The sequence below is a fragment of the Borostomias antarcticus genome (genome assembly GCF_949987555.1).
Source record: "Borostomias antarcticus genome assembly, chromosome: 24".
Classification (NCBI taxonomy): domain Eukaryota; kingdom Metazoa; phylum Chordata; class Actinopteri; order Stomiiformes; family Stomiidae; genus Borostomias; species Borostomias antarcticus.
Window position 1 is genome coordinate 12,974,062 of NC_140257.1, and position 26,363 is coordinate 13,000,424.

The 26,363-nt window shown below is 43.7% G+C and overlaps 1 protein-coding gene across 1 annotated transcript; it reads left to right on the forward strand.

Moving 5' to 3' along the window:
• The first annotated feature begins 5,871 nt into the window (after positions 1 to 5,871).
• Positions 5,872 to 26,363, forward strand: tbl1xr1b (TBL1X/Y related 1b). Its single transcript, XM_084458043.1, has 16 exons — positions 5,872 to 6,025; positions 7,700 to 7,758; positions 12,767 to 12,870; positions 13,118 to 13,263; positions 13,785 to 14,001; positions 14,224 to 14,356; positions 15,904 to 16,045; positions 16,420 to 16,483; positions 16,581 to 16,678; positions 17,576 to 17,636; positions 17,971 to 18,092; positions 18,222 to 18,296; positions 18,592 to 18,719; positions 19,694 to 19,859; positions 20,040 to 20,141; positions 23,511 to 26,363. Exons 3-16 carry the CDS (start codon positions 12,813 to 12,815, stop codon positions 23,535 to 23,537), a joined length of 1,539 nt encoding a protein of 512 aa, XP_084314169.1. The 5' UTR covers positions 5,872 to 6,025; positions 7,700 to 7,758; positions 12,767 to 12,812; the 3' UTR covers positions 23,538 to 26,363.

Here is a 26,363-nt window from a genome sequence, read left to right on the forward strand (position 1 = left end):
ATTTTCAGCCTTGTCCTTCTTGTGATTATTACTGTGTGGCCAGGTGTCCAACAAGTGTTGGTGTCTTTAAAAAGGCAATGCGCAAAAGTCAAATAACCACACTTAACAACCCAAGGTGTAGAAAGAGGAGAATGTGAATTTGATATAGGCTCTGTATGTTTGACATACTGTATGTGAAATATCATATGATATATATATATATATGAAAAATGTACAATGTCTGAACAGCATTGGCTCCTATGTCTCGATGTATTTTCTGCCTTGTCCTTCGTGTGATTGTGTGGCCAGGTGTCAAAGGTTTGGTGTCTTTAAAAAGACACATGCTTCTTTGCAATGCTCCACCTCAGAAGTCAAATAACCACACTTAACAGCCCAAGGTGTAGAAAGAGCAGAATGTGAATCTGATATGGGCTCTGTATGTACTGTATGACGTACTGTGACATATACAGTATACCAAATACATTTGCAAAATGTATAACCACATAAACTAAATCCATTATGTTTTGTTAGTGTTTTTATTCCCAAAGACATTGTACAAAAGACAGACCTTTCTAATCACGTATCAAAGGAATGTACCCAATAAGGACAAAATAACTACCCAAAATATCTAGACTCATCAGTTGTTCTGCTGTGGCAAATGATAATACCATGGCTATGAAGGTAATGAGAAAGTCCCTCTTGTCACCTTCACCATTCCTCTTGTCTTTATCAGTCAGTCTTATCTTTATCAGAGATTCATCAGAGAAGTCATTAAGTGCAGAGAAATCATTATGTGCAGATGTGAACAATTACACTGACACATCTAAATCCCATGCTCTGGCTAATCTCACAAACTCATCAACTCCCCTTCAACAATTATTGGAATGTCTTTTGCAATTACCTTGCACATCTGTGCGCATATTGGTGTCTAATTTGTGAGGTCTTACCTCTTGTTGGAGGGCTGTTAGTTTAATCCAGGCTGGAGGATACAACTGTCAGCAGTGGCTCTCAAACACAGTCTGCTGGGCTCTTAGAGACGCCAGCCTGCTACCTCGTATTTCAACTCCAGCCCCAGTGAACTGGATGTTTGTCATACCTGTGCACGTAATATGAGTTACCAGCACAATGCCCTCAAGCTCAAAACCAATTGGAGCTTCTCACCCAGCAGGAATCTTGACAGGCCCTGTACTGCATGTGTCAATGATTCAGTGATTAGGTTTCTTCCATAGTGATATCTTGAAGCTTGGGAACATAGTGAGGAGCAAATCAGCAAACCTATTTAGATTTGTTAGCAAAACATAGTTCTGGATACAGTTAAAAAGTTTTACACAAGGGTACAGGAGCTATTCTTACTCCCACTGAGCCAAAAAGGCTCATCCCAATTTCAATGTGATTGCTATTATTTCACTATGTAAATACACATGTACACACAATGATGTTACTTTGATATTAAAACTTTATTATAACAGTGATTATGCTGTGATTATGAAAGGAGAAGCATTTGTGAGTTCTAGCGCGTAGTAGTTCACCGACTACATGCAATTATTGTAAGTTGCTGGATAAAAGCATCTGCTAAATGACTGTAATGTAATCAACAGCAGCTTCATGTAAACCCAGGAAGTAATTTCCACGTTCTGCCACAAGATGTCTCTGCTACCACAAGAACATATCAGGAATAATTGTTCTATAATTGTAACAGCTCAGTGATTAACTGAGAATGCAATTAGACTGAATAACTATGGGAAGATCAAGTGATTTATAAAAAGTATTTAATCTTATATCCACTTTTTTCTTTTATCCAGAGCTATGCCTCTTCTCACAGATCAACGCAGACTGCAGGGATTTCCCCTATACAGACCCTTTGGCAGACCCTAATCAGCCATATTGTACATGTGTGCTCATAACTGCTCCCTTGCAAGGCTACATTATATGAATGTCATCCACCACTCTCTGCTTGTTCTACCATCTCTCCATCACGTAGAGTCTGCTCCAAGCTCTCGTCCTCCCCAAGGACTGTCAGCCACAGCCTAGTGAACTACTTACTGCTTAGCCATCTCTGATAGCATTGCTGTTCTATGGGAGAGGTTTACAAGACCCCCCAACCCCCTTCCCAGAGGAGCTTAGAAGCTGCATTGCCTTAGCCTTGCCTGGCATATAAAGACAGTCCCTTTTTACCCTGACCTCAGGAATATAGCGCTGAAAATAACCATGCTCACACAGTGAAGAAACAAGGCAACACATGCCCGATACAGCTGGGAGGGATGATGACACATGTACTGATGGAATGGCATTTGTAAATATGTCTGTAACCTAAACATAGGCACGGATGATTCACAGGCTCTGTCTGTAGGCAAGGTGAAACAACAATGTAGTAATGCAGGATGAAAGCTGATTCTTCTTTGTTTCTCTGGTTCTAAAAATAGCTCTTGCTGTGCAGGCACAAGACCTAAGCATCTTCCCCACTCTCTCACTCTCTCTCTCTCTCTCTCACACACACACACACATACACACACATTCTCTCTCTCTCTCTCTCTCTCTCTCTCTCTCTCTCGCTCTCTCACACACACATTCTCTCTCTCACACACACACACACACACACACACATCTCTCTCTCTCTCTCTCTCTCTCTCTCTCTCTGCTGAGTTTGGTTTGGGTCATGTAGTGCTCTGGGTCCACCAGACGGGTCCTTTAACATGGAAATGATGCATAAACATGTGCACCCCTCTAGGCAGGTAATGCTATGGTAATGACAGGTTACTAATTATCTGTAACAAACTGACAATTGACAGAAACACACGCACACACATTACAGGGTTAGGGTTAGATACACAATATTACTACTGTTGCTTGGGGAGACAAGCAAGCTTTTCACTGGTGTCCAAGCAATATAACACAATGTCATAGGCTACTCCACATAACAGGTGCCACTGTGCTCTTGTCTTTAGCAAAGTCCAACCGCCTCCAGACAACAGGTAGCCTACACATGCAGTATTTATGTCATCTCTGTAATATCTATTCTTTTGATTCCCTCATATGAGAGTACTGTAGCCTATAGTATAATCATCAGGCAGGCACCATCAAATCAAATGTGTTATGTACCTGTAGTTCCAAAGCATTGCCTCACATCATGTCTGTGTTGCATGCAAGGATCAGTGGGATTTATGTAGCAGAGATGTAGAGTCAATTTACAGTTCCCCTCCACTGAATAATTCATAACATAAACCACTCTGCCTTTCATAACAGGCTGCCAAAACACCGCCAAAACGCCTCTATCCTGTGGGAGTGATGGAGCACATATCTCTGTTTGCTTTTTCTTTTCTTTTTTTACGAAAGGAGGGAATGAGGAGAATGTGGGAAAATAGAAAAACCTATCCTCACTATGGGGCCTTGACCTTGATCTAGTAAACATGTGCATTTTACTTTTTTTTTCTCTTCCCAACAATGTACTATCACTCCATTTGCCAACGCAAACTCAATATGCAGGCTACAGTATGTTAGGTGTCACGGAAAAATAAATAAATACATTACTAGTATAAATGAATTGTTCACACAAAACGAATGAGCAATAAAACACATTCATCCATCTTTTTGTGCATGGCTGTAAGCCAGCACCATAGATAGCCTATCGTTTGTTGGGTTTTCACTCCCTCCCTCCCTCCCTCTGGTCAATATTGACCTGCATTTCTCTGTTGGCACCACAAGAGGCAGTAGTCCCAGCACACCAAAATAAAGGGACACCAAAATCAACCTACCGATATCCACTGCACAAGTAGCATAGCGGTGAGAGTAATCTCCACTGCACAAATAGAGTAGCAGTGAAAGTGTTGGACTTCCACCTGGGAGATGCTAATAATCCGCCAGAGGTCCGCTTGCCATTCGATGTGCAAATGGCCAGGAACCCGCCAGCGGATTCGGCCGGAGGTTTATCCCTTATCTTTGCCCGGAAACAGAAGTTGAACCAATTGCAGCAAAATAGCTAACGTTACAAAAATCATCAGTGTAACTGCTTTAGCCACTGACCACTACCATTAATTTTATGGAAGCTGCTGCTAGTTGTTGTGAGCTCATGAGCTAACTGGCTATCCCTCTCTTATTGTGTTGGATTATCGTTGGAAGCATTGGAACTGATGTGTCCAGGCGACAATACCTATCTTAATTTATTAGACATTATTTCATGTCACAGCTATTTCAGTGGCATGACTAGCTTCCATCCTACCAGTCCTGAACAAAAACAAGCCAGCTATGCACACAAGCCAGGCTGGACCTGGCCTGTTTTTTTTTTCTTATTGGAACACAGACTACAGTATGGTGTGTGTGTGTGTGTATGTGTGTGTGTGTGATTTACATACTGGGAGGTCTGATGGATGGGATGCTGGGATGTTGACACTGAGCCAGATGGGTAGGCCTACTGGAATCAATGAGAGGGAGTATCAAAGGGAGCCCAGAGGCTTGAAGGCGATGAGAGAACATCAGCAGGGTAGCAGTGTGCAGTACAATTAATTACACACCAATTAGGCTATTATGGGTCAGCTGTCCTGCAGCACCAATGATAACATATCACGTCACCTGTGTCGACCGTAGTGTGTAAGTGATAGCTTGTAGAGCTTCCTTCTTCCTCTATCGTCAGTTCATGCACCAGCTGAACAGACAAGCAAGCTGCTGTGTGAATACACGTGCTACTGTGATTTCTATAAACGGCACCAGGAAGTGAAGCATATTTTATTTCAGTTTAGCTATTGCCAGCCTGCTATCATTAACTGCTCTCATAATTCTATCATTAAACATTTAAACCCGGTATTTTGTCCCGTGTAGTAGGCTGTGTGAGTGAGAAAATGGTATGTTATGCGTAGGCGCGCACTCCCTGCTGAGACTACACTGCAAAGTGGCGGGAAAAAACATGCAACCAGCCCAGTATGCTGAATTGCACCGGCACACGTTGATCATTTCACTGTATTTCATCATCTCCCACGGAGAAGCCCAGGTGGATTAAACAGACACTTCGAAGCTAGGGAATCACACGAAAATAGAATTGTTCTCTGGTAGCATGAGCTATGAATATTGCACACTCAGCTCATCCAAGGACTTAAATCGCAATATTTCTCAAGAGGGCAGTTAATGCATCGGCATGATTTCTTCCAAGGAATCGTAACGATCTCATCCCAAAATTGTGAGAGGAACGTCGTACCAAAACATGTTCAGCTTTGCCAGACAGCATCAGTCTACTTTAAACCGTGTGCCACAAAGGAAAAATGTAAACTGCAACAAAATAGCAGTGTACACAATTCAATGATGATGTCAGCTTGTTATTGACTTTCCCAGTCTGAATGACTGAACGGAGGATAGGGGGTGGAGTGTAATTAATCTATGGATAGTGATGCCCAGCCAGGCAAAAAATAGCTGTAATGGGGGATGGGCGAGGCACGGTTGTTGTGACTGGTTCCTGACTGCAGGCATCGGCGGGGTTCGGTCTTTCTATTTAACTTGGTGAGGAGATTTTATGCATTGAAACCGAAGGGGCTAGTATGATTCATTTTTGTTTTGGTTGATGAAAACATAAAGCTGCATGAGTAAATTCGTTGTTAAATTGAGTTCGCAACTACATTTTCAAAGCTAGGCTATTTGATGTAAAACATCATCTGGAATATGTTCTGAATAGATTCATATTATTTGAACGACACTCCTAATTTTAGATATATTAGCATAATTATGTTCATAAACAGTTGGCTGTCTTGGGTTGAACTCGGTAGCCTACGTCGTGGTGACTGTGCGTTCTTGACTACTACGGTCAATGACTGACTGCTGTCGGAAATATCTAGTAGGTAGCTACAGTAGGCTACTCTCTGGGCAGCTCATTTTTGTAGGGAAAGTCACGCCACTGTCTGAAGCCGTTGGCTTCGAACTGCCTGGCTCTGTATCTCTGTTAGCTTTAAAATGATCATTAATTTCTTTTGGATATCGATTCTGCAGCCTTTGGAATGACATAACATGCTTTAGTTTGTAAGGCAAGGAATATCGAGGAAATAATCTATAGAACGATTTCAGAGAAGTATGTACCGGATTACGGGGACGTAAACTATCCTTGGCTAGCTAGTTCGTTAGCTAGCTAGCTAGCAGCAGTCGCCCTAGCTAGCTACGCTACCCAACGTTAGCATAACTAGCTAGATACGCTAGATGCTATATAGCAGCTAGCTAGCAAAGCTACCGAGAGCATTATACAGGCGGAAAGTCGCTAACTTCCTAGGGAGACAGATTCAGTTGAAATATATGGACGTTATGCGATGGGTACAGATAACGGTTGCACCTATTTTTATTAAATTAATTGTGGGCTGGATTGAATGTGGAGTACATTTCTAGATTAGCGGACCAGTAGCTACGAAGCATTGTGTACCCGGCATGTGGTAGCTAGCTAGCTGCTGCTAGCTTTCTCGACTGACTCTGCTAAGCTGTTATTTTGGGGACCATCTAATTGCTGGAAATGGTAGCTAGCTAGTGTACGCGCAATGAATGCATGTGATGTCAGTATTCATTTTTCTCGTCTTTCCCCATGGTGTTTGCGACTAACTATTGTTTAGTGAATTACCTTTGCACACACTTGACCTAGCATGGACGAGTTATTTTGGTATTTTCGTCGGGGATTAGCTAGCCAGCCCAAAGCCGCCCTCATACCATCGCCGCATGGGCACGCAAGAAAGGGTCCAGTAGATTCGCTCACGCATTCAGCTTCTAATTTAACGTTACAGCTATTTAGCTATATAGAGCACTTGTACAATTCACGTGAAGCATTTCTGATGTGTAATAGCACATATAAGTTAGCTATTTATAATTCATAATCATGACATTAGCCTTTAATTTGTGAACATGGAACAACTCTGTTCCAGGTAATAGCCTATGCCCAGCTAGCTAGTTGGCTAACGCGTTGCAGTGCGGTTCTGACATGCTGTGGTGGTGTCTTGCCGTTTTAGCGTCCCTCTCCTAACGTTAGCTAGCTAGCTACAACTGTGTGGGGGATGGGCTTTGTGTTTCTGAGGACTTGAGGCAGGCTATGCTGGCGCTAGATTAGCATGGTGACATAAGAGCCGCCTTGTTTAAATGCTATCGAGCTACATTGTGAACAAGAATGGTAGTAGTCTGCTTTTCCAAAACACCCCGTCAGCTAGTCATATAGCTAGCTATCAGACGGAGAAGTGTGACCACCATGAGAGAGAGCTTGCGTTACTACTAGCTTGTTAGTAAAGTATCCAAATGGCTAGTCCTTGACCTCAATTTTCAACACTCGTAATTGGCCATGTCGGAGCCGTATATAATATTTCGACACTGGTTTTCTAACTTTTAGATTGTAAATTAAACATTGTTGTCTAAATGAACCCACTGCCGATTATTTGACATGGATAGATAGAGGATCCTTATGATTTAAGTCTCTGGAAACTTAAACAGCAACATTTCTGACCTAGTTTCTGTCTAGTGACACATCTCTCATAGTTCTGATTCTAGCTCCTCTGCCTGCTTGCTTTCACATTCAGTGATTCGCCTACCTCTTTGTTTTACACATTTAAAGGCCGTGGCCTATTCTGCTTTGAAATGACAACCTTTCTTGTGCTATGTACCTAGGGCTTAAATTATCAAGGTTTCACTAATGTGTCTTCTCAGTGTTGTGAAATGTAATTTACTGGTAAAGATGGCATAATTAAAATGAAAATCCCTTTCCTGTCGTTTCCTTTAGACGGGAGAGTTACCCCTGACTGCGGAGTGATGAGCATCTGAAAGTCGCCCATTCACATGGTGAGTCCAGCAAGATGCACATGGTGTTTCTCTGTGTCACCAAAGTGGGCAATTTGACATGACAATGACATGTTATTCTGCAACCCTTGGAGGCAGCATCATCACCACACCTGTCTCATCTAGTTTGTACTCAAATTTAGTTCTCCTGGTTGAGGAGACTTGTGACTAGACTTGTGTGAGGCATCCGGCATCGCCCCCACAATAGTTTTACCGTTAGAACCTGTGTGGTCCTGTTGACTTGAAGTGGCAGAGTTGTTCTGTAGGGATAGTCCAGGCGCCCCAGGTGAGGTATCAGGACTCTTAAGGCCATGATACAGGGGCAACCTTTTGGGGCAATATTGCCAGCACTATTGCTGACAACGATTGCTGGAATGTTTTCTATTGAAAAGCGGCAATTTTTCATTATCTGAGAAATTAGATTGGTGAGGCGCAGTTGGCAACTTTTTGGGGTCCTCCAATCAGAATACAGATTTCAATCATGTGACTACTTCTCTCGGCTAAAGAAAATTGACAAATATGGCTGCCAATCTAGCATAGTGCAAAGGAAATGGAGAGGCAACCATTTTCATTCTTCTCAGCTAAATTACATTATTAAAACGTGTAGTTCTCATATTATAAATATACATGTTTTGTTAATTGTTTTTCAACAACTGTCATCAAATTAATTCTCAGCTATCTTTATTTTTATTTCTTTTTTTAGCTTAAGTTACTATGAAAGTGTTTGTTTCCATGGTAACGATAGCCTCTGTCAGTCATACATGTATGAGGGGCAGCTGTGGCTCAGGAGGTAGAGCGAGTCGTCCAATGATCGTAGGGTTGGTGGTTCGAATCCTGGCTCCTCCTGTCCACTTGTCGATGTGTCCTTGGGCAAGACACTGAACCCCAAATTGCTCCCAATGAGCAGGCTAGCATCTTGCATGGCAGCTACCGCCATTAGTGTGTGAATGGGTGAATCAGAGGCCATTGTAAAGCGCTTTGGATGAAAGTGCTATATAAGTGTCCATTTACCATGTATGCATAATTTGGATTCAATTAATTATTTGACAGAAATCTGTCAAAGTAACAGAACCTGGGTAATTAACATGACCTAATATTAATAGCTAGCGCATTGAATAAGCATATTATTAACCTAAAAACAATCAATGCTAGTCAATGGCTCCACTGCGGCCATCAGCGTCAACTGTCAGCATCCGTCAAAAATCAAGAATTGAACCTTGATGATTTTCTAACGTTGGACGCAGGCATAGAACACAACGGCTGCAGTGGAGCCACTGTCATTAATTGCAGTGGATTAATTTCCTTAGCGTCTGGTATTTGATGGTTGACGCTGATGCTAACGACCCAGTGGAGCCAAGCCGTAACAGTTAGCAGCTTTGATAAAGCCCAAGATAATATCCCCCAGGTAACACAATATTGTCTCTCCTTTACTAAGTGATCGTAGGACAGAAAACTGGGCGTACGGTCATTTCCACGCTAAGTTTGTCAATTATCCATTTGGACATGAGCGGGGACTGCAAATAAATCTCACGTCAAGTTTCAGCTCTTGTACACAAGTTTGAGAATTGTCATGAGACTGATTCTGACTGGCATCTAAGCGCAGCGCAGCCACATAGGCCTATTCATCTATTCAAAATATGTAGGCTACCCTGTGGCAAAAGTTATTTTGTAAAGGCCTGTTCTATGTGTCATATATCCCGAACATAAATGGGTATTTTCCAATTCTTTGCAGGTAACGGGGTAAATAAATGTTTGGTGTAAGAGTAATTTTGCTTTAATTTTGAGCCTACGTAGACTATATGCAGCCTTACAAGTCTTAAAATGAAAGCAAAATTAATGTTGCACTAATCAATCAAGGTTGACAATGGTGACATAATTACCAGCAAAATTAACAAATGAAACGCAATGGGTAGGCTTCAGTCATGTATTTAAGTAAGAGCTTTGAAAGTCATCCTATCGGTAATGCCATGCTCTGTAGAAGACCTGCGCGCCCTACTATTTAGCTGAGGTGAGAGGATGGGCGTGCGAGGTAGGCTATTAACCTGACGCGCAGCAGTTTCCATAGGCCTGAAATAGGTTATTTTACATTCACACAGGTGTTACCTACCTAATTTGAGATTTTGTTACTTTGTAATTCATTGTCACAATAATACATGTTTCTGTATGGAAAGTAAAATAAAGTTTATTATTATTATTATTATTATTATTATAAATCCTCAAATAGACAGAAATGTGCAGTGGTTTTTGGATAGGCTACACAATTAAACAAGCTGCCCAGCTCACACACTGTCTGATTGTGTGAATTTACATGTGTGAACTACCCCTTAAAATAAAATGCAAGATGGTTTTCCGGAATCTTTACATGGAGCGTGAAGAGTTAGTCACATATAGTTCTGTTTAAAAGAACCAAACAAAGTCCTCTAAAAGTGGACCAAAAAGTGGACCAAGAGAAAGAGAACTCAGTTCTCCTTGCATTCACACTATCCCTTCTCTTGAAAGACTCAGATCTCTTCCTGGTGAACTTCAGATCTGATGGGGCCTCAGTCCTCTTTCTGTTCACACTATATAGTTCCTCTGGAGCTAAGAGCTTTTATTGCTTTGGATTATGGGTAGTTTTCACTTGGGACAAGATGGCTTCTACTATACTTGTGTTATCCATATCCCTGTGCTATTTGCTTAGCCCAGAGAGATAGAAAACCAACGTATTCACATCACACTCGACTGAAGGAGCGACAAAGGAGACATGCATGGAGGAGAATTTTGCAGCGTTTCTGTGGGTTGTAGCTAGTTGTTTAATATGTTCTTCATTCCATATCTGGAGAAGGGCAGTCATTTCTTCCTCGGACCAAAGTACTCCTCGTCCAGCCATGGCATTTTTCGAGTGTCCCACTCACAGTACTTTATCTGTCTACGGCAGGTCTAGAGGGCCAAATTCCGCGACACGGACTTGAAGCGAAAGGGGTCCATTTGGAGTGTTCACATATGCTCAAAAATGCTGACTAATCGATCTGAGTTTGCTTTGAGGGCTGAAAGGGACCATATGTGAAAACACCCTGAATTACCAAACATTATTTGTCAGCTACGTTGCCAGTTGCCACTCCACTGCCACTTGAGTTGCTGGCAATGTTGCCTAAAAAAGTTGCCCGTGTATCATGGCCTTCAGAGACTGGCTGTGTAACAGAGAGAAGGCACACAGAAGCACTGACTCAGATGTGACCTCCATGACCCTGTCTGAGTGTGTTATGACCTGAGGCAGTGTGGGAGCCTCTGGGCAGGAAGACCAACACTTTCCATCCCTCTAAAAAGTGTACACACTTGTCGCCTTTCAGAGAAAATAGCTGTAATTTGTGTGATCCGTGTAAATCTGTTTTTTTAATTTTATTTGTGGTGGTGGTGTCAAGTTGGGACTTGTTAATTAGTTAGCCTGATGAGGTTGAGTTGTTTTAGATTTAGCGAACGCTAGCCATCACATTTTGGATATGATGTTAACGCTACTTCCACAGAGTTTAACGTTAGCCCACATTCCACTTGTGTTACTTGCATTAAGGCTCTGGGACTACTCGTTTAATGCATTTTGCTGACAATTGAAGTTGAGTTCCTCATCCAAAGTGCCATTCTTTATGCTAAAATAAGGCTAATCTGTCATTACCACAACCTAATTAAACAAATTGTTTTTGGATTTGTTTTGGCTGGAAGTTGGAACCTGAGATTAATTCATGAGACAACCATGCAGGGTTTTTCCTGGCTCAGAATACGTCATTGGGGGGTTACTATGTGTTAATTAATTAATGATAATTATTAATGTTACTAGTTATGTTACAGTAGAGAAACAGTTCCCAACAAATACCACGCAAGAGTGAACAGCATGCAGCACCATTGCAGCACATCTGTCTGCCGCCAAGATTTTGACATATGAATGAATGTTTGTGTTGCGATCCTACAAAAAGTAACAACCACTTTTTCAGTCTTCCCTGTGTTGGCTGTGAGCAAGTGTTGGCATGGTTTCCTCCAGTTTAATTAAAGGGCCGTTGCTGTGAGTTAGCATTATAAATTGGTACACTACAGGTTGTGAAGTGCAATGCAGACGATTATAGTACTGTTGGTCAGTTGTTAGCTTGCAACATCAAAGTTTTCCATGCATGTCTATGGCGAGTACTGTGTTGTGTGACATGGCCCAAGTAGTAGTGATTCTGGGTAGGACTTGGCTAGAAGAGCCTAGATCCCAGGCCTCTTGATTTGATTAGTCTTGGCTATCATTTCTGGATGGCGAGTGTTGACTTTTCAGTGGGCTGGCATGATGAAAGCAACGTTCTCAAGTCCCTTGTTTATTTCCTCTGGCTTGTTTAAACAGTGTGGGCTTTTGGTTGAGTAAATAGGTTTTGGGGATGAGAACTATGCGATGAAGCTGAAGCTAAACCCGTTTTCCTCTAGTGGTTTTGGTCCACAAGTACTGGCCCGCCTCTTGAAAAGGCCTAGTAATTATTTCCAGTTGTGGGTTAATGAATGGAAACTGGTGCCCTGCCTAGGGCCAGGAGAAGTCCAGCCACGAAAAGGGAGAGGCATTAAACCCTATGATTGTTCTGCCAAACGGTGATGTCTCTGTCCACTGTTATGAAATTGACAGAAGTATAGGGAAGGCGAGGGACCCTGCTCCCCCCCACCATAAACCTTGCACATAAAGTTACTGAATCATAGAACTGATGTTACATCATCGCCCTGAGAATGGTAGCTCAATTTTCATCCCTCAGTGGCTTGGCATGCAGTGTCTCCATTTGCACTTGCGGGGATATACTAAGTATTCACACAATTCACAAATCATTCACAATATTTGCCAAGACTCCTGGCCAAGTCCAAAGCAAACACAATTCCTTTAGCTGCTGATGTGATGACCTCTCTCTCTCTGTGTGTGTGTGTGTGTGTGTGTGTGTGTGTGTGTGTGTGTGTGTGTGTGTGTGTGTGTGTGTGTGTGTGTGTGTGTGTGTGTGTCTCTCTCTCTCTCTCTCTCCCCTAGGCTCCTATCCTGCGCTGACCCCATGGTTTAACCACCAGGACTAAAAATGAGCATAAGCAGTGATGAGGTCAACTTCCTGGTGTACAGATACCTGCAAGAGTCAGGTAGGGTTCACTGAAGCATCCATTTGTCTGTAACCTGCTCCTGCTCCACAAAATGTTTACCGTCTTTACAATGTTGAGAGTGGAAATAAGTCTACAAAAGAGTTGGCATAACGAGCTGCATCATTTTAGTGATGCAGAATTTGAGGGACTTTTCAGAGTCAAGACGATTGCAGCAGTTTCTCACCCTGTGTCACTCTCTCTCTCTCTCTCTCTCTCTCTCCCTCTCCCTCCCCCTTCCTCCCTCTAGGGTTTTCCCACTCGGCTTTCACCTTTGGCATAGAAAGCCACATCAGCCAGTCCAATATCAATGGAGCCCTGGTGCCCCCTGCTGCCCTGATCTCCATCATCCAGAAGGGCCTGCAGTATGTGGAGGCTGAAGTCAGCATCAACGAGGTGACTGAACCCTGCATCCCTATCTCAGCACTACACGCCTCCACAAAGCTCAAGTTGTAGAATGTTTGAAAGCCGTGTTTTGCGTACTAGATCAGGGTTGCAATTTTAAAGGAATGTCAATAATTGATAACTGTTAACCTCAACAAACAATAGTTGATTAATTGATAAGAACGTCCCACGCTGGACTGCGCTTTGCTCGCTTCATTTTTGTGTCTTCCGTTGTGTCGTTGAAATTTCCCGGCAACCCAATTAGCCTTCACTACATGGCAGGCGTCCTCATGTACATTTCACGCAACGCCCCCCCCCCCCAAAAAAAAAGTTATGTTCCATTAAAGTAAATTCTTATCAGCAATTAATTGATCAATTAACTGTTAACTGTTAACATCCATATACTAGATCCAGGAAGGCCTCCGGCATCGGCTTATCACATGTCGGGGAGCGTCCTTCATTCTGACAGCAGCTCAAATGGCAGCACGCTTCTGACATGAACTGTATGTGTTGTGTACGTCCCGATTGCTCAGGACGGCACCCTGTTCGACGGGCGGCCCATCGAGTCTCTGTCCCTGATCGACGCGGTGATGCCGGACGTGGTCCAGACCAGGCAGCAGGCCTACAGGGACAAGCTGGCCCAGCAGCTGCAGATTGGGGGCGGCGCCGGCACTGCCGGGCCCCAGGGCGGCGCCAAGAACGGAGAGGGCGCCGCCAACGGGGAGGAGAACGGCGCCCACACTTTAGCTAGTAAGGACACGTTCGCCTAATTTGCAAAATGTTAGCCTTTTGACTTGATTACGCCGTGGAACCACTCTTATTCTAAGGAACAAAACATTTTGTATGAAGAGCTGTAGCTGTATCGTTTGGTCATTTGGTAATTGATTTGTGTCTGTTTGCGCCCTGTGTGTGTTTGTGTATAATGTGATGTGACCAGTGTATGACCTGTGTCTCTGTGCACCCCCCCCCCAGACCACCTTGCGGAGATGATGGAAGTGGACAGGGACGTGGAGATCCCCCAGAACAAGGCCATGGTGCTGAGGGGCCATGAGTCGGAGGTCTTTATCTGTGCCTGGAACCCCGTCAATGACCTCCTTGCCTCCGGGTCAGAGCCAGCTCTCAGAGCCTTTTCTCTCTTCCTCACTGACACAACTATACAAACCTTTACTAAAGAAGTATACTGACACAACTATACACACTTTTACTAAAGAAGTTTACTGACACAACTATACACACTTTTACTAAAGAAGTATACTGACACAACTATACAAACCTTTACTAAAGAAGTATACTGACACAACTATACACACTTTTACTAAAGAAGTATACTGACACAACTATACAAACCTTTACTAAAGAAGTATACTGACACAACTATACACACTTTTACTAAAGAAGTTTACTGACACAACTATACACACTTTTACTAAAGAAGTACACTGACACAACTATACACACTTTTACTAAAGAAGTTTACTGACACAACTATACACTTTTACTAAAGAAGTACACTGACACAACTATACAAACCTTTACTAAAGAAGTATACTGACACAACTATACACACTTTTACTAAAGTAGTATACTGACACAACTATACACACTTTTACTAAAGAAGTATACTGACACAACTATACACACTTTTACTAAAGAGGTACACTGACACAACTATACACACTTTTACTAAAGAAGTATACTGACATAACTATACACACTTTTACTAAAGAAGTACACTGACACAACTATACAAACCTTTACTAAATAAGTATACTGACACAACTATACAGACTTTTACTAAAGAAGTACACTGACACAACTATACACACTTTTACTAAAGAAGTACACTGACACAACTATACAAACCTTTACTAAATAAGTATACTGACACAACTATACAGACTTTTACTAAAGAGGTACACTGACATAACTATACACACTTTTACTAAAGAAGTACACTGACACAACTATACAAACCTTTACTAAATAAGTATACTGACACAACTATACACACTTTTACTAAAGAAGTATACTGACACAACTATACAAACCTTTACTAAAGAAGTATACTGACACAACTATACAAACCTTTACTAAAGAAGTACACTGACACAACTATACAAACCTTTACTAAAGAAGTATACTGACACAACTATACAAACCTTTACTAAAGAAGTATACTGACACAACTATACACACTTTTACTAAAGAAGTATACTGACACAACTATACAAACCTTTACTAAAGAAGTATAACACCTGAGAGCGGATATATCAAATGATCCCTAAAATATCCAGGGGAAATAGTTTAGAGTGGATGTGGGTGTTGGGTATGCTGTACCTCAGTGATAGTATTCCATTTTTAAAGTGTCAGTTTTACACACTCTTTAAAACAGTCTGGTTTTGAAATGTTAAATGTTTGCTGAATGTTTGAATTACAGTGCTTACCAGTGTGCTTCATAGATACTTGCTTATAATCATACTAATGTTCATAATGTAGACCTCTTGACATCCCAAGCCATATTTGAGAACTATAAATGGTTTTATTTCATATTTAGATGGGGATCGCAACAATAAATAGCCGGTAAGTGTCTAACCTAACTGGAAAGCATGTAACCGTCACTAACATGGGTGCGTTTGTTTTGAACACTGGCAGGTCTGGGGACTCCACCGCGAGGATCTGGAACTTGAGTGAGAACAGCACAGGCGGCTCCACCCAGCTGGTGCTGCGCCACTGCATACGAGAGGGGGGCCAGGACGTGCCCAGCAACAAAGACGTCACCTCACTGGACTGGAATGTGAGTGCGTGTGTGTGTGTGTGTGTGTGCGTGTGTGTGTGTGTGTCTACCATTGCCAAAGGCATTCCTTGGCACTTCTTCCAAACTGGAAATATGGGACGTACTCCTATGGGGGGAAAAGGGCTTCCTCTGTTACACACTTCCATTTATAGCCTACTACAACCTACTGGAGGAAACACAATCAGTAAACGTTTATGAGCAGAATCCCCACATGACAGATGGTACCTCTCAGAAATGAGGCATTGCTGTAGAGCATGCATTCATGTTCATATGAAACCGACACGCTAGTCAATCTCCTATGTGATTTTTACACTGTGGTACAGCAATCGGAAACAGGCTTGATTTAGAAACTAACCACGTCAAATTCTTTTCAGAGTGAAGGTACACTGCTAGCTACAGGCTCGTACGACGGCTTTGCCAGAATATGGACTAAAGATGGTGAGTCGTCGACGTCTGAACACAGCTGTGCTCGTAGCAGGTCCAGGTGTGTGACTGAGGAGCTGCAGGTAACCTGTCGGCGTCGTGTGTTTGGCAGGTAACCTGGCGAGTACCTTGGGGCAGCACAAAGGCCCCATATTTGCTCTGAAGTGGAACAAGAAGGGAAACTTCATCCTGAGTGCCGGGGTAGACAAGGTGAGCCCCAGTCTCTTCAGCCTTTTCCATTTACGTCATTTAGCAGATACTCTTGAGTAGAGTTAAGTGAACCGACCGTACATCCCAGTCACTGTCAGTGAAACCTTTGGTAAAAACAAGTGCACTAGAGAGGGGAAGAGGACAAGTCCTTTATTTCTGGGGATAGATGGTGGTAGTCGTCGTTTCCCCTACCATTGCCTTGGAGGGGTGGCCGGCCCCTCCAACGGGACCTCCTGCCCCTCCTGAAAGACCCCAAAATAGCAGACTTTTAGATCACTAACATTTTTAGCATAAGTCAATGGAGTTTAACATAGTGAAAACTAGCATCGTGGCTAACGGACATTTTCTGACTGGGAGTGAGAGATGATGAAATGAAAATATATTCTGTTGCTGTTGCCTGCTACATAAGTAATATAACCACAGTTTAGTCTGTCTTCTGATGTTAGTAACCATGTAGGCTAACATTAGCTAGGCTGTGTGTCGTGGCAGGGCATTCAAGTTAGTTCACATTTTTTCAAACGTTAGCTATGCATGCTTTTGCGATTCAGCTGTTCAGCATTCATGTATTTCTTAAGTAATGTTTTTCATGTTGTAAATAAATGTTTTTGTGTTAAATATTAACTATTTATTTACATTTTATAAATATTGTTAATATTTATTTACCTGTTATGTGCGCTTGTTTCATTTCAGTTCAGTGTAGAGAAGCGCACCGATACGTCTTACTGCGCGCGTCTATGACGGCACTGACACCATGTATCCGTGACATGCCCGCCCCGCGACAACACTAGTAGTTTAAGGGGGGGGGGGCGCTACCACCCCCCCCCTGAAAAACATCCTAGGGGAAACACTGAGTAGTTGAACCATCCATCTTTTAATAATGATGATCTCTCAACGCAGACCACCATTATCTGGGACGCTCACACGGGAGAGGCTAAGCAGCAGTTTCCCTTCCACTCAGGTGAGTGACTGGCTCATAGTGGACCTCCGACATGTTTCACACTAAACTGCTGATCCCTTCCCCTCAGAAACTCTTTATTCACTCTTACCTGCTGCTGCTGTGTGATGATATCATACTACATGTACATACTTAAGTAGTCTTGGGAAACCCGGGCCCTGTACGTATCTAGCCAGCTTCTTCATTAGCGTGTAGCGCGAAACGGTGGAGATTTAGATATATTAACAGAAGGGCCTCGAGTCTCCACCTCCTGAGCACAGAAAAGCTTTCAGATTTCTGCGGTCTTTGAGTCCTGCGTAATAACACAAGGCATTTTCCCTCCATAACGCCCCCCCAGCTCCGGCTCTGGATGTGGACTGGCAGAGCAACAACACGTTTGCCTCCTGCAGTACGGACATGTGCATCCATGTGTGTAAACTGGGCCAGGACAGACCTGTCAAAACTTTCCAGGGACACACCGTAAGAACACACTATTCCCTCAGCGTTCTGTTGAAAAATGCCCTTTTTCAATCATATATTCTCTAAATGAAACTTTTTGTCACTTCAGTTAGCTCAAATTATTATTTTTATTTTTTTGCCGTCTTCCAGAATGAAGTGAATGCCATTAAGTGGGACCCCACAGGTAACCTGCTGGCCTCCTGCTCCGACGACATGACACTGAAGGTCAGTGCTGCAGTTGTTAATTTTACACACACGCAAACACAATAATTAAGGTTTGTTTGACAGTCACGATAATTTGTCACATTTACACTCTTATTCGCTAGTGCTTAAAGGATAAGTTCACCATTTTGGACTTTAGGGCCTATTCTTGGTCTTAGAACTTATCCCACCGTCTCACGTGCTGGTCTTCATCATCAGACTGTGTGTGTACTAAAGTCCACGGCTCCGGTATTGGTGATGCCCTCTAATGTACCCTGTCTGTCTGTCTGTCTGCCCCCCCCTTCCCCCCGTGGGCCAGATCTGGAGTATGAAACAGGACGCTTGTGTCCATGACCTGCAGGCCCACAGTAAAGAGATCTACACCATCAAGTGGAGCCCAACAGGGCCCGGGACCAACAACCCCAGCGCCAACCTCATGCTGGCCAGGTAAGTCCACAACCTCACCTAAACACCCCCCCCCCCCTCCCCGGACGCTCGTATCTGCCGGCGTTTTGGGAAAAGAGTAAAGTACCGAAGTACATGTATTACACGCGCCCGCGTGTTTCTCGGAGAGAGGACTGATGTACATTTCATTAGAAACAACGACACGGAGCGTGTTTCACGCAACACGTCCTCGACACACCCAGTATTGTCTAGGATTAATTTATGTTGGACTGTGTATTTGCGATATTACATTGACGCTGTGCTTGACTGGCGTTGCGTGTTCAGGAAGGGGCCGCCAACGTAACGGCTGTCTTTGAATGTGACTGATGCTGAGATCCCTCTTCCTCTCTCCTCCCCTCCCTCTTCCTCTGCTCCTCTCTCCTCCCCCCCCCCTCTCTCTCTATCTGCTCCTCTCCTCTCCCTCTGCTCTTCTCTCCTCCCCCCTCTCTCTCTCTCTCTGCTCCTCTTTCCCGTCCTCTCCCTCTGCTCCTCTCCCTCTGCTCTTCTCTCCTCCCCTCTCTCTCTCTCTCTGCTCCTCTCCCTCTGCTCTTCTCTCCTCCCCTCTCCCTCTGCTCCTCTCTCCTCCCCTCTCTCTCTGCTCCTCTCTCCTCCCCTCTCTCTCTGCTCCTCTCTCCTCCCCTCTCTCTGCTCCTCTCCCCTCTCTCTCCCCCCTCTGCTCCTCTCTCCTCCCCTCTCTCTCTCTCTCTGCTCCTCTCCCTCTGCTCCTCTCTCCTCCCCTCTCTCTCTGCTCCTCCCCTCTCTCTGCTCCTCTCTCTCTGCTCCTCTCCCTCTGCTCCTCTCTCCTCCCCTCTCTCTCTGCTCCTCCCCTCTCTCTGCTCCTCTCTCTCTGCTCCTCTCCCCTCTCTCTCCCCCCTCTGCTCCTCTCTCCTCCCCTCTCTCTCTCTCTCTCTGTCTCTCTCTGCTCTCCCTCTGCTCCTCTCTCCTCCCCTCTCCCCTCTGTCCTGCTCCCCCTCCAGTGCGTCGTTTGACTCGACGGTGCGCCTGTGGGACGTGGAGCGTGGCGTCTGCATCCACACGCTCACCCGTCACCAGGAGCCCGTCTACAGCGTGGCCTTCAGCCCCGACGGACGCCACCTGGCCAGCGGCTCTTTTGACAAGTGTGTCCATATCTGGAACACTCAGGTACACCTGTACGCGTGCACGCGCGCGCACACACACACACACACACACAGCTCTTCAAAGAACATTTTTCTGTTAGCGGAACAGCCAGCTCGATTTTGATCTCTACCAAGAACATAAGGTATTGCCTGTTTCTAGATGGCTGTTGTGTGGGTCTGATTCCATCTGTCTCCGTGTCCACAGACGGGCGCTCTGGTCCACAGCTACCGGGGGACGGGGGGCATCTTCGAGGTGTGCTGGAACGCCACCGGGGACAAAGTGGGGGCCAGCGCATCGGACGGCTCGGTAAGTCCAGCTGCCGCCTCTTCACGCTCCACCCCCAGCAATTTTATTGTATGCAGTACCTGTGTCTTAGGCCTTATTCATAGTCGACGTAAATAACGCAAGCTATGTTGTGAACGCAAGCTCCAACATGACTCGAGAGCTTGCGTTCTGTGTTTTCCCTGTCGGAAACGCAAGGAATTGCACTATTGCTTGCGTCAAGTGACAAATTTCGGCATGACGCATGCAAGGACGCAATGAGACCTTGCGAAGCTTGCGTTGCTTGCGCTTATGTAGTTTGCGTCGACTATGAATCCGCCCTTAGCCTCACCAGATCATTCTTGATCTTGCGAACTCACCATTCTGTTTTCTCTTGCACATCGGCCTGGAAAAGCTCAATATAAAATATTTTTTTGCTCAAGTAAAATTTACTCACGCCAATCAGCGTCCTGTGAGGAGGAACTACTGGCTTGCTACTGGCATCTGGCGTGGTTTAGGCCGGGATTTGGCAGGGACCTGCGGATTCGGTACTATCCCAATACTTGGGTGCCGATTCGATATATATTGTGATTTTTGTGGCAATTGCGATTTTGCAATTCAATATTACGATTTATTGTGGTGGTGGTGTTTGTTTTACACTGAATCATACCTTGAAGTACAACAGTCAAATTCACTTAGAGCTTTCCATGTTTAATTCATCTTAAACTCACTGTGTATACTGTAAATACCACCCACCCGCGCCAAACAATCACTCACTTTTCGGTGGCGTAGCTGGCTAAAAAAAGCCTAGCTTATGCTTCAGAAGAGGGCTCAGAGTCAAGTCTATATGGCAACTGTAAACTAGCATCTATGGTACTTTTAGTTTGCTATTCTTCACTTTGCCTTCAGCACTGGATTATGCTCTTAGTCACTGGTTTTAGAAAGGAGATGCACTTGAGTTCTGTCAAGTACTCTCTTACTGTAAATTGCTTTGGATTAAAGCCAGTCAACCAAAGCTGCGAGACTTCATGATGCGGTGTGAGCCGCTAGAAATTTGAGGTGCGAGCCAAGTGGCTCACAGCCTTTGAGGTGTTCCAAATTACGTCAATGAGCCAAAAAATCTGTCTTTCCGGTTGTGTCTTGAAGTATAAATTGGTCTTAAAGTGGTGTTTTTTCAGAGGTGGTCATGTGTGTTTTTAGTCATAACACCTGAGATTGCGCCGTGCGCTGTGAGAACAGAGATTGCCAGTGAGAACAGAGTGAGGGTGGTAACTACACCGAGAAGCCACGCAGTGACACCTGTTACACACACACTAGTCTGACTCACCACGTAGGTTTTGGAGATACTGTAAGCCTCGTCATTGGGCGACGGGAGATTCTCTCTGCCCCAATCAGTGGTGATGGGAGATTCTCCAGGCCCAATCAGATTCTCCTGATGCCAATCAGATTCAATCCAGACTCCTCCCCTTCTGCTATCCGTTTTCAAAGATCCGTTCAATACGTGAAACGACAACCTCAAAGCTCCTCCCGAAACAACAACCTCAAAGCTCCGCCCCAAACAACAACCTCAAAGCTCCGCCCCAAACAACAACCTCAGAGCTCCGCCCCAAACAACAACCTCAAAGCTCCGCCCCAAACAACAACCTTAAAGCTCCGCCCAAAACAACAACCTCCGAGCTCCGCCCAAGACGATTGTGATTGTTTTTTTGTTTTTTTTATAATTAAATTTTTTATTGGAAAAAGCAATTACATTCAAGTCGAACCAATAATTCACTATCATTCCTTCACAAGCTCTTCCATGTTTTTTATAACCACAGATGAAAAAACAATAAAAGAAAAAACAACAATTTTCACTAGGATGTGCTCCTAAATAAAAAAAATTAGTAGCACGGAAAGAGAATTAGGAGTGCAACGGAAAATTTGAATTTTTTTTAATTTTATTAGCAACACATACATTAGGCCTACTGCCAACAACAATAAACAATAATAACCTGCTCACCATAGGAGCTCTCATCCTCTCCTACTATACTATTCCCACACACTTCATCATGTGCATTGGTCCTATTGAAGACTATAGCCTACTATTCCCACACACTTCATCAGGTGCATTGGTCCTATTGAAGACTATAGCCTACTATTCCCACACACTTCATCAGGTGCATTGGTCCTAATGAAGACTATACTATTCCCACACACTTCATCATGTGCATTGGTCCTAATGAAGACTATAGCCTACTATTCCCACACACTTCATCAGGTGCATTGGTCCTAATGAAGACTATACTATTCCCACACACTTCATCAGGTGCATTGGTCCTAATGAAGACTATGGCCCAATCCCAATACCCTCCCTTAGCCCTAGCCCTTGGCCCTACCCTTACGTTTTGCGCGTTCACGCGTAGGGTAGTGTGTCTCATTCCTTTTAGCTTCTAGGGCTAAGGAGCATATCGAGGGCTAGTGGACGTTCAAACAGTCCTCCAAAACGAGGGTTTTCAGATGCTGACTTGAAACCAAGGGGTAGATGAAAACTCACACAATGCTTTGCGAACTTAGGCAGGGATATGAAACATACCTGCCGGTGCTGTGAAAAAACGTGGGAAGAAAGCCCAATATCTTCGCAAATAATCATTCAAAAATTGTAAAATCCGTGGAAAAGCTTAGTTTAATGTAGATGCAAAGGAACATGTCATCGTTATGACACGCATTTCAGGAAGACGCTTTTTACGATGTCGGAATTTCATTGCGTTTTGATGTGGATCCAGTAAGTTACTGGTAGGCTACGGTGCAATGTTGAATCTAATCGAATCAATAGAACTTTGTGTAAACAGATTTTTGAGTGACAGTTGATTCAACTCCCCCCGGACCTCACCGAATTACCCTCTCTCCTTGGTTCCACTTTGCCTGGCAAAATACGATTGGATGGGCTTCATTTTCTTCATTTTGTTAACGTTACTGGCAGGGGCATTCGGCGTCTGCACAGTCGTTTTTGAGTGAGGGCAGCTGAACTGTTATCGCGCGTCATCACGAGAGTTCTGCGCATTGCAGGTTGCAGTCGTGGGACTTGTAATAAAAAATAAAATAAAAAATTTGTGGGACTTGTAGTTTTGTATACGGGTGAGCGAAACTTTGACTAGTTTGATCCAATTTGCATGGATTTATTTTAGGCAAAAAATGCGAGTGAAATAGTTGGAAACAGTACTCGCACAGTGTGCTCCGAAATTATTTTTTCTGATCGCACAAAACTATTTTTAGTCGCAAATGCGAGTAAAATGGTCGCACCTTAGAGCCCTGCACGCACGCTCGCACACACACACACACACACACACAAACACACAACACACACACTTCGCACTACACTGTGGCGCTGTGTGCCCTGTCACACCTGTAACCTCTCTCTCTCTCCCCCTGCTCCAGGTGTGTGTATTAGACCTGAGGAAATGACGCTCGTTTGGGGAGCCATGGACCGACTACGAATGTGTACATAGCCAAAACGACTGTCCCTGCCTGTCCTCCACACTGCTGTAGTCTCATCAGAAGCCATGGCCCGGTACCATCACAGCCAAACTGAGTGCCCCCTCCCCACACACACACACACACACAAAGACTGGACACCATCCTCTCACACAAAAACAAACCCCCACCTCGGGATAGGGATGGGTCTGCCCCTAGCGTTTCTCCCGCAGACCTACAGGAAAAAAACGACTCTATAGCCTAACCCTCTATTCTACTCTCTACGGTCACAGAGAACAAGTCTTGAAGAGGAAAGAGGACCCGTTGCGTTCGTACCAAAATAACGACATTTTTCTTTGCTTTTCAGCCTTCGTATCAGCAACGTTAGGTTTTCCTCTCTGCGTTGACGTGTGCATATTGTACATGTCAGCATTTGTCGTCCTGTGGCCCTTGTTTTTTTGTGATTTTTTTTTTTTTTTTTTTAAACATTTTCTGTAGGTTTTGTGTTACTTGTTGAGGTGGGGAGAGACGGAGGGAGAGGTCCGTAGGAATTGTTTCTCTTTTACAATTGGGGGTTTTAACTGTTATTGGGAGTAATCCGTTCACTTCTTGGCACTGTACATTTTTTGTGATTCACAAAAGCAAATATATATTTCAAAAGTTGAAATGGGTTTACTTTGTTTTCAATTGTAATTTTGTCTCTTTTTCCCCCCTTCAGTTTGCCAAAATTCCTCTTAGAGTATTGATTGGAACGCAGTCTGTGAGAAAGAAATTTGACCACTCTACCATAGAAACGTAAAGCTATCAGGGTTAGTGAAGCCTGTATGACTCTAACCTGGTCAGAAGATCAGCAGCTTTCAAACCGTTCACATGCTTCATTATGTGTTGCCCTCAGGTTCAAGGCAGGTAGAAGAATTGACTGATCTCGGGTCAGATTTATGTGCCCACACATACTGTTAAAGTCAGGATTGAGGGAGTGGCAGCCTAGGTGTGATCTCTCTCCTCCCACCTGGATCCTTGGGATGTCAGAGGAGGAGATGACACAAAGCCACACCGTCAACTAGTAGGGGTCTCAACTGGAGTTCCCAGACAGAATCACTGCTGGCTGGCTTGGTGGCTTTGAAAGGGTTGAAGTAAGGACCTAACCACTAACAAAAATTCCATCCTGCATTTCACAATGAGTTTCTATGTTCAATTCCACAGTTTATGGCCGGTTAACAAATGCTAAATGATAATCAGACTTCATTAAGTCCCTTTAGCTTTTTGCCATTCTTGCCCAGTAAATTGCCAGGATTTAGCAGGATTAAATCAGTAACGCTTTCGCAGTGGATTGTACTGTATATAGGGGTTTCAAAGCGACTTCACAAACATGACATTGGCCCTGGCAAACCTATTGAAGATGTTGACCTCCATGCAACTGTTTATCACCTCCTGTCACGTTTGACATGGTAACGCTGGACTTCATATTGCAGCCTTTTTTGAGAATCGTCTACGACGTCCATCAAATGGAAGCGTCTGGTATCGTTTATGTTGGTGTGCGGCTCTTTCATGTTCAGTGTTCTGTTAAGTACTGTACACTACAGTGTGTGGCCACTCTCTGGTTGTTAACAGTGGATGATTTTTGCCCAGCACCAACAAACCCTTTGGAGACGGGCTGTATTGAGGCCTATGCACGGATAGATGGCGCTTATTTGTAGTTTTCAGAGGTGGCGTTTTGAGCAAAATCTGTTTTGGTTTTCCCCTCAAGACAGAGAATAAAAGGACTTGGAACACATGACTTGATGTAACATTGTAACTACATATAATATATATATCTGCTATCACAGGGGATTATTTTATATGCCACTCGTATGCAAGGGTGGATTTTAAAATTCTGTGTAACTCTTTGAAGGCGCGCTTCACATATGTGGTATTCTCATGCTATCATGTGGGGGTCTTTACCATGAGAAATGGTTCTTTATAAAATACCATTAAACAGTCATAGCTTAAAAATAGGAGGCAACCCTTACCTGGGTTTGTTCAAGTTCTTTTTCTTTGCACTTTAGACTTGATACGCGAAACAGGGAGATGTGTCAGTTCAAGCCGTCACCGGCACATCTAATGAGGAAATACTGTCAAATGTAATTTGGTCCTTGGTTGAGAAGGTGCAGAAGGCCAATGAGAGCAGAGTGAATAGTGTCTGGGCTGTTGACTTGTAGGGGGGCATGTTAGTTAGACCCCACGCCAACTTCATGGCATTCCAAATCTCATTAATTACCCACTTGTTAACATCCAATGGCTTTAAAATGCCAACGTTAGTTTATTAGAAAGCCCCCATTTGCAATTTTTGTTTTGAGTGCAACTATTACGGACAAATGTTGTACCGACATGAGTATTTCGAAGTTTGCTTTAATAGAATCAACGGGCAGTGGATTGTATCATAATGACACTATTTATCATAATGTCTATGACAGTGGAATGGTATTTTATAATGTTTTGTTTTTAGAGACGCTTTTTACAATGCATTCAAGTGTGTTTGCTATTTTTTGTTCCTACCTAAAGTACTAATTCTATCTTTGCTATTTCTAAAAGCCCTCGAAGGTTTTGTACTCTTTGAAAACTTTTATAATTCTGATTTATTTGTAGCTATGTAAGCAAAATGAACAAAAAAAAACAAAAAACAAAAAAAACAACAATAAATCTGAACTTCAATGTGGACGTATCATAACACCCTGGACCATGTAAATACCAGTTTGCAGATATTTGTTTCATGTGTTGTCTTTTCCCTCCCCCATGCTGCGCCCCCCCCCCCCCCCCTCCTCCTCACACGGGTGCAGA

Excerpts from the sequence above, each read along its gene's own strand:
- tbl1xr1b (XM_084458043.1), top strand. The coding sequence starts at position 12,813 with ATGAGCATAAGCAGTGATGAGGTCAACTTCCTGGTGTACAGATACCTG. Across the intron at positions 16,484-16,580 it reads CAGAATATGGACTAAAGATG|GTAACCTGGCGAGTACCTTG; the intron begins GTGAGTCGTCGA and ends TGTGTTTGGCAG. Across the intron at positions 20,142-23,510 it reads CCAGCGCATCGGACGGCTCG|GTGTGTGTATTAGACCTGAG; the intron begins GTAAGTCCAGCT and ends CCCCTGCTCCAG.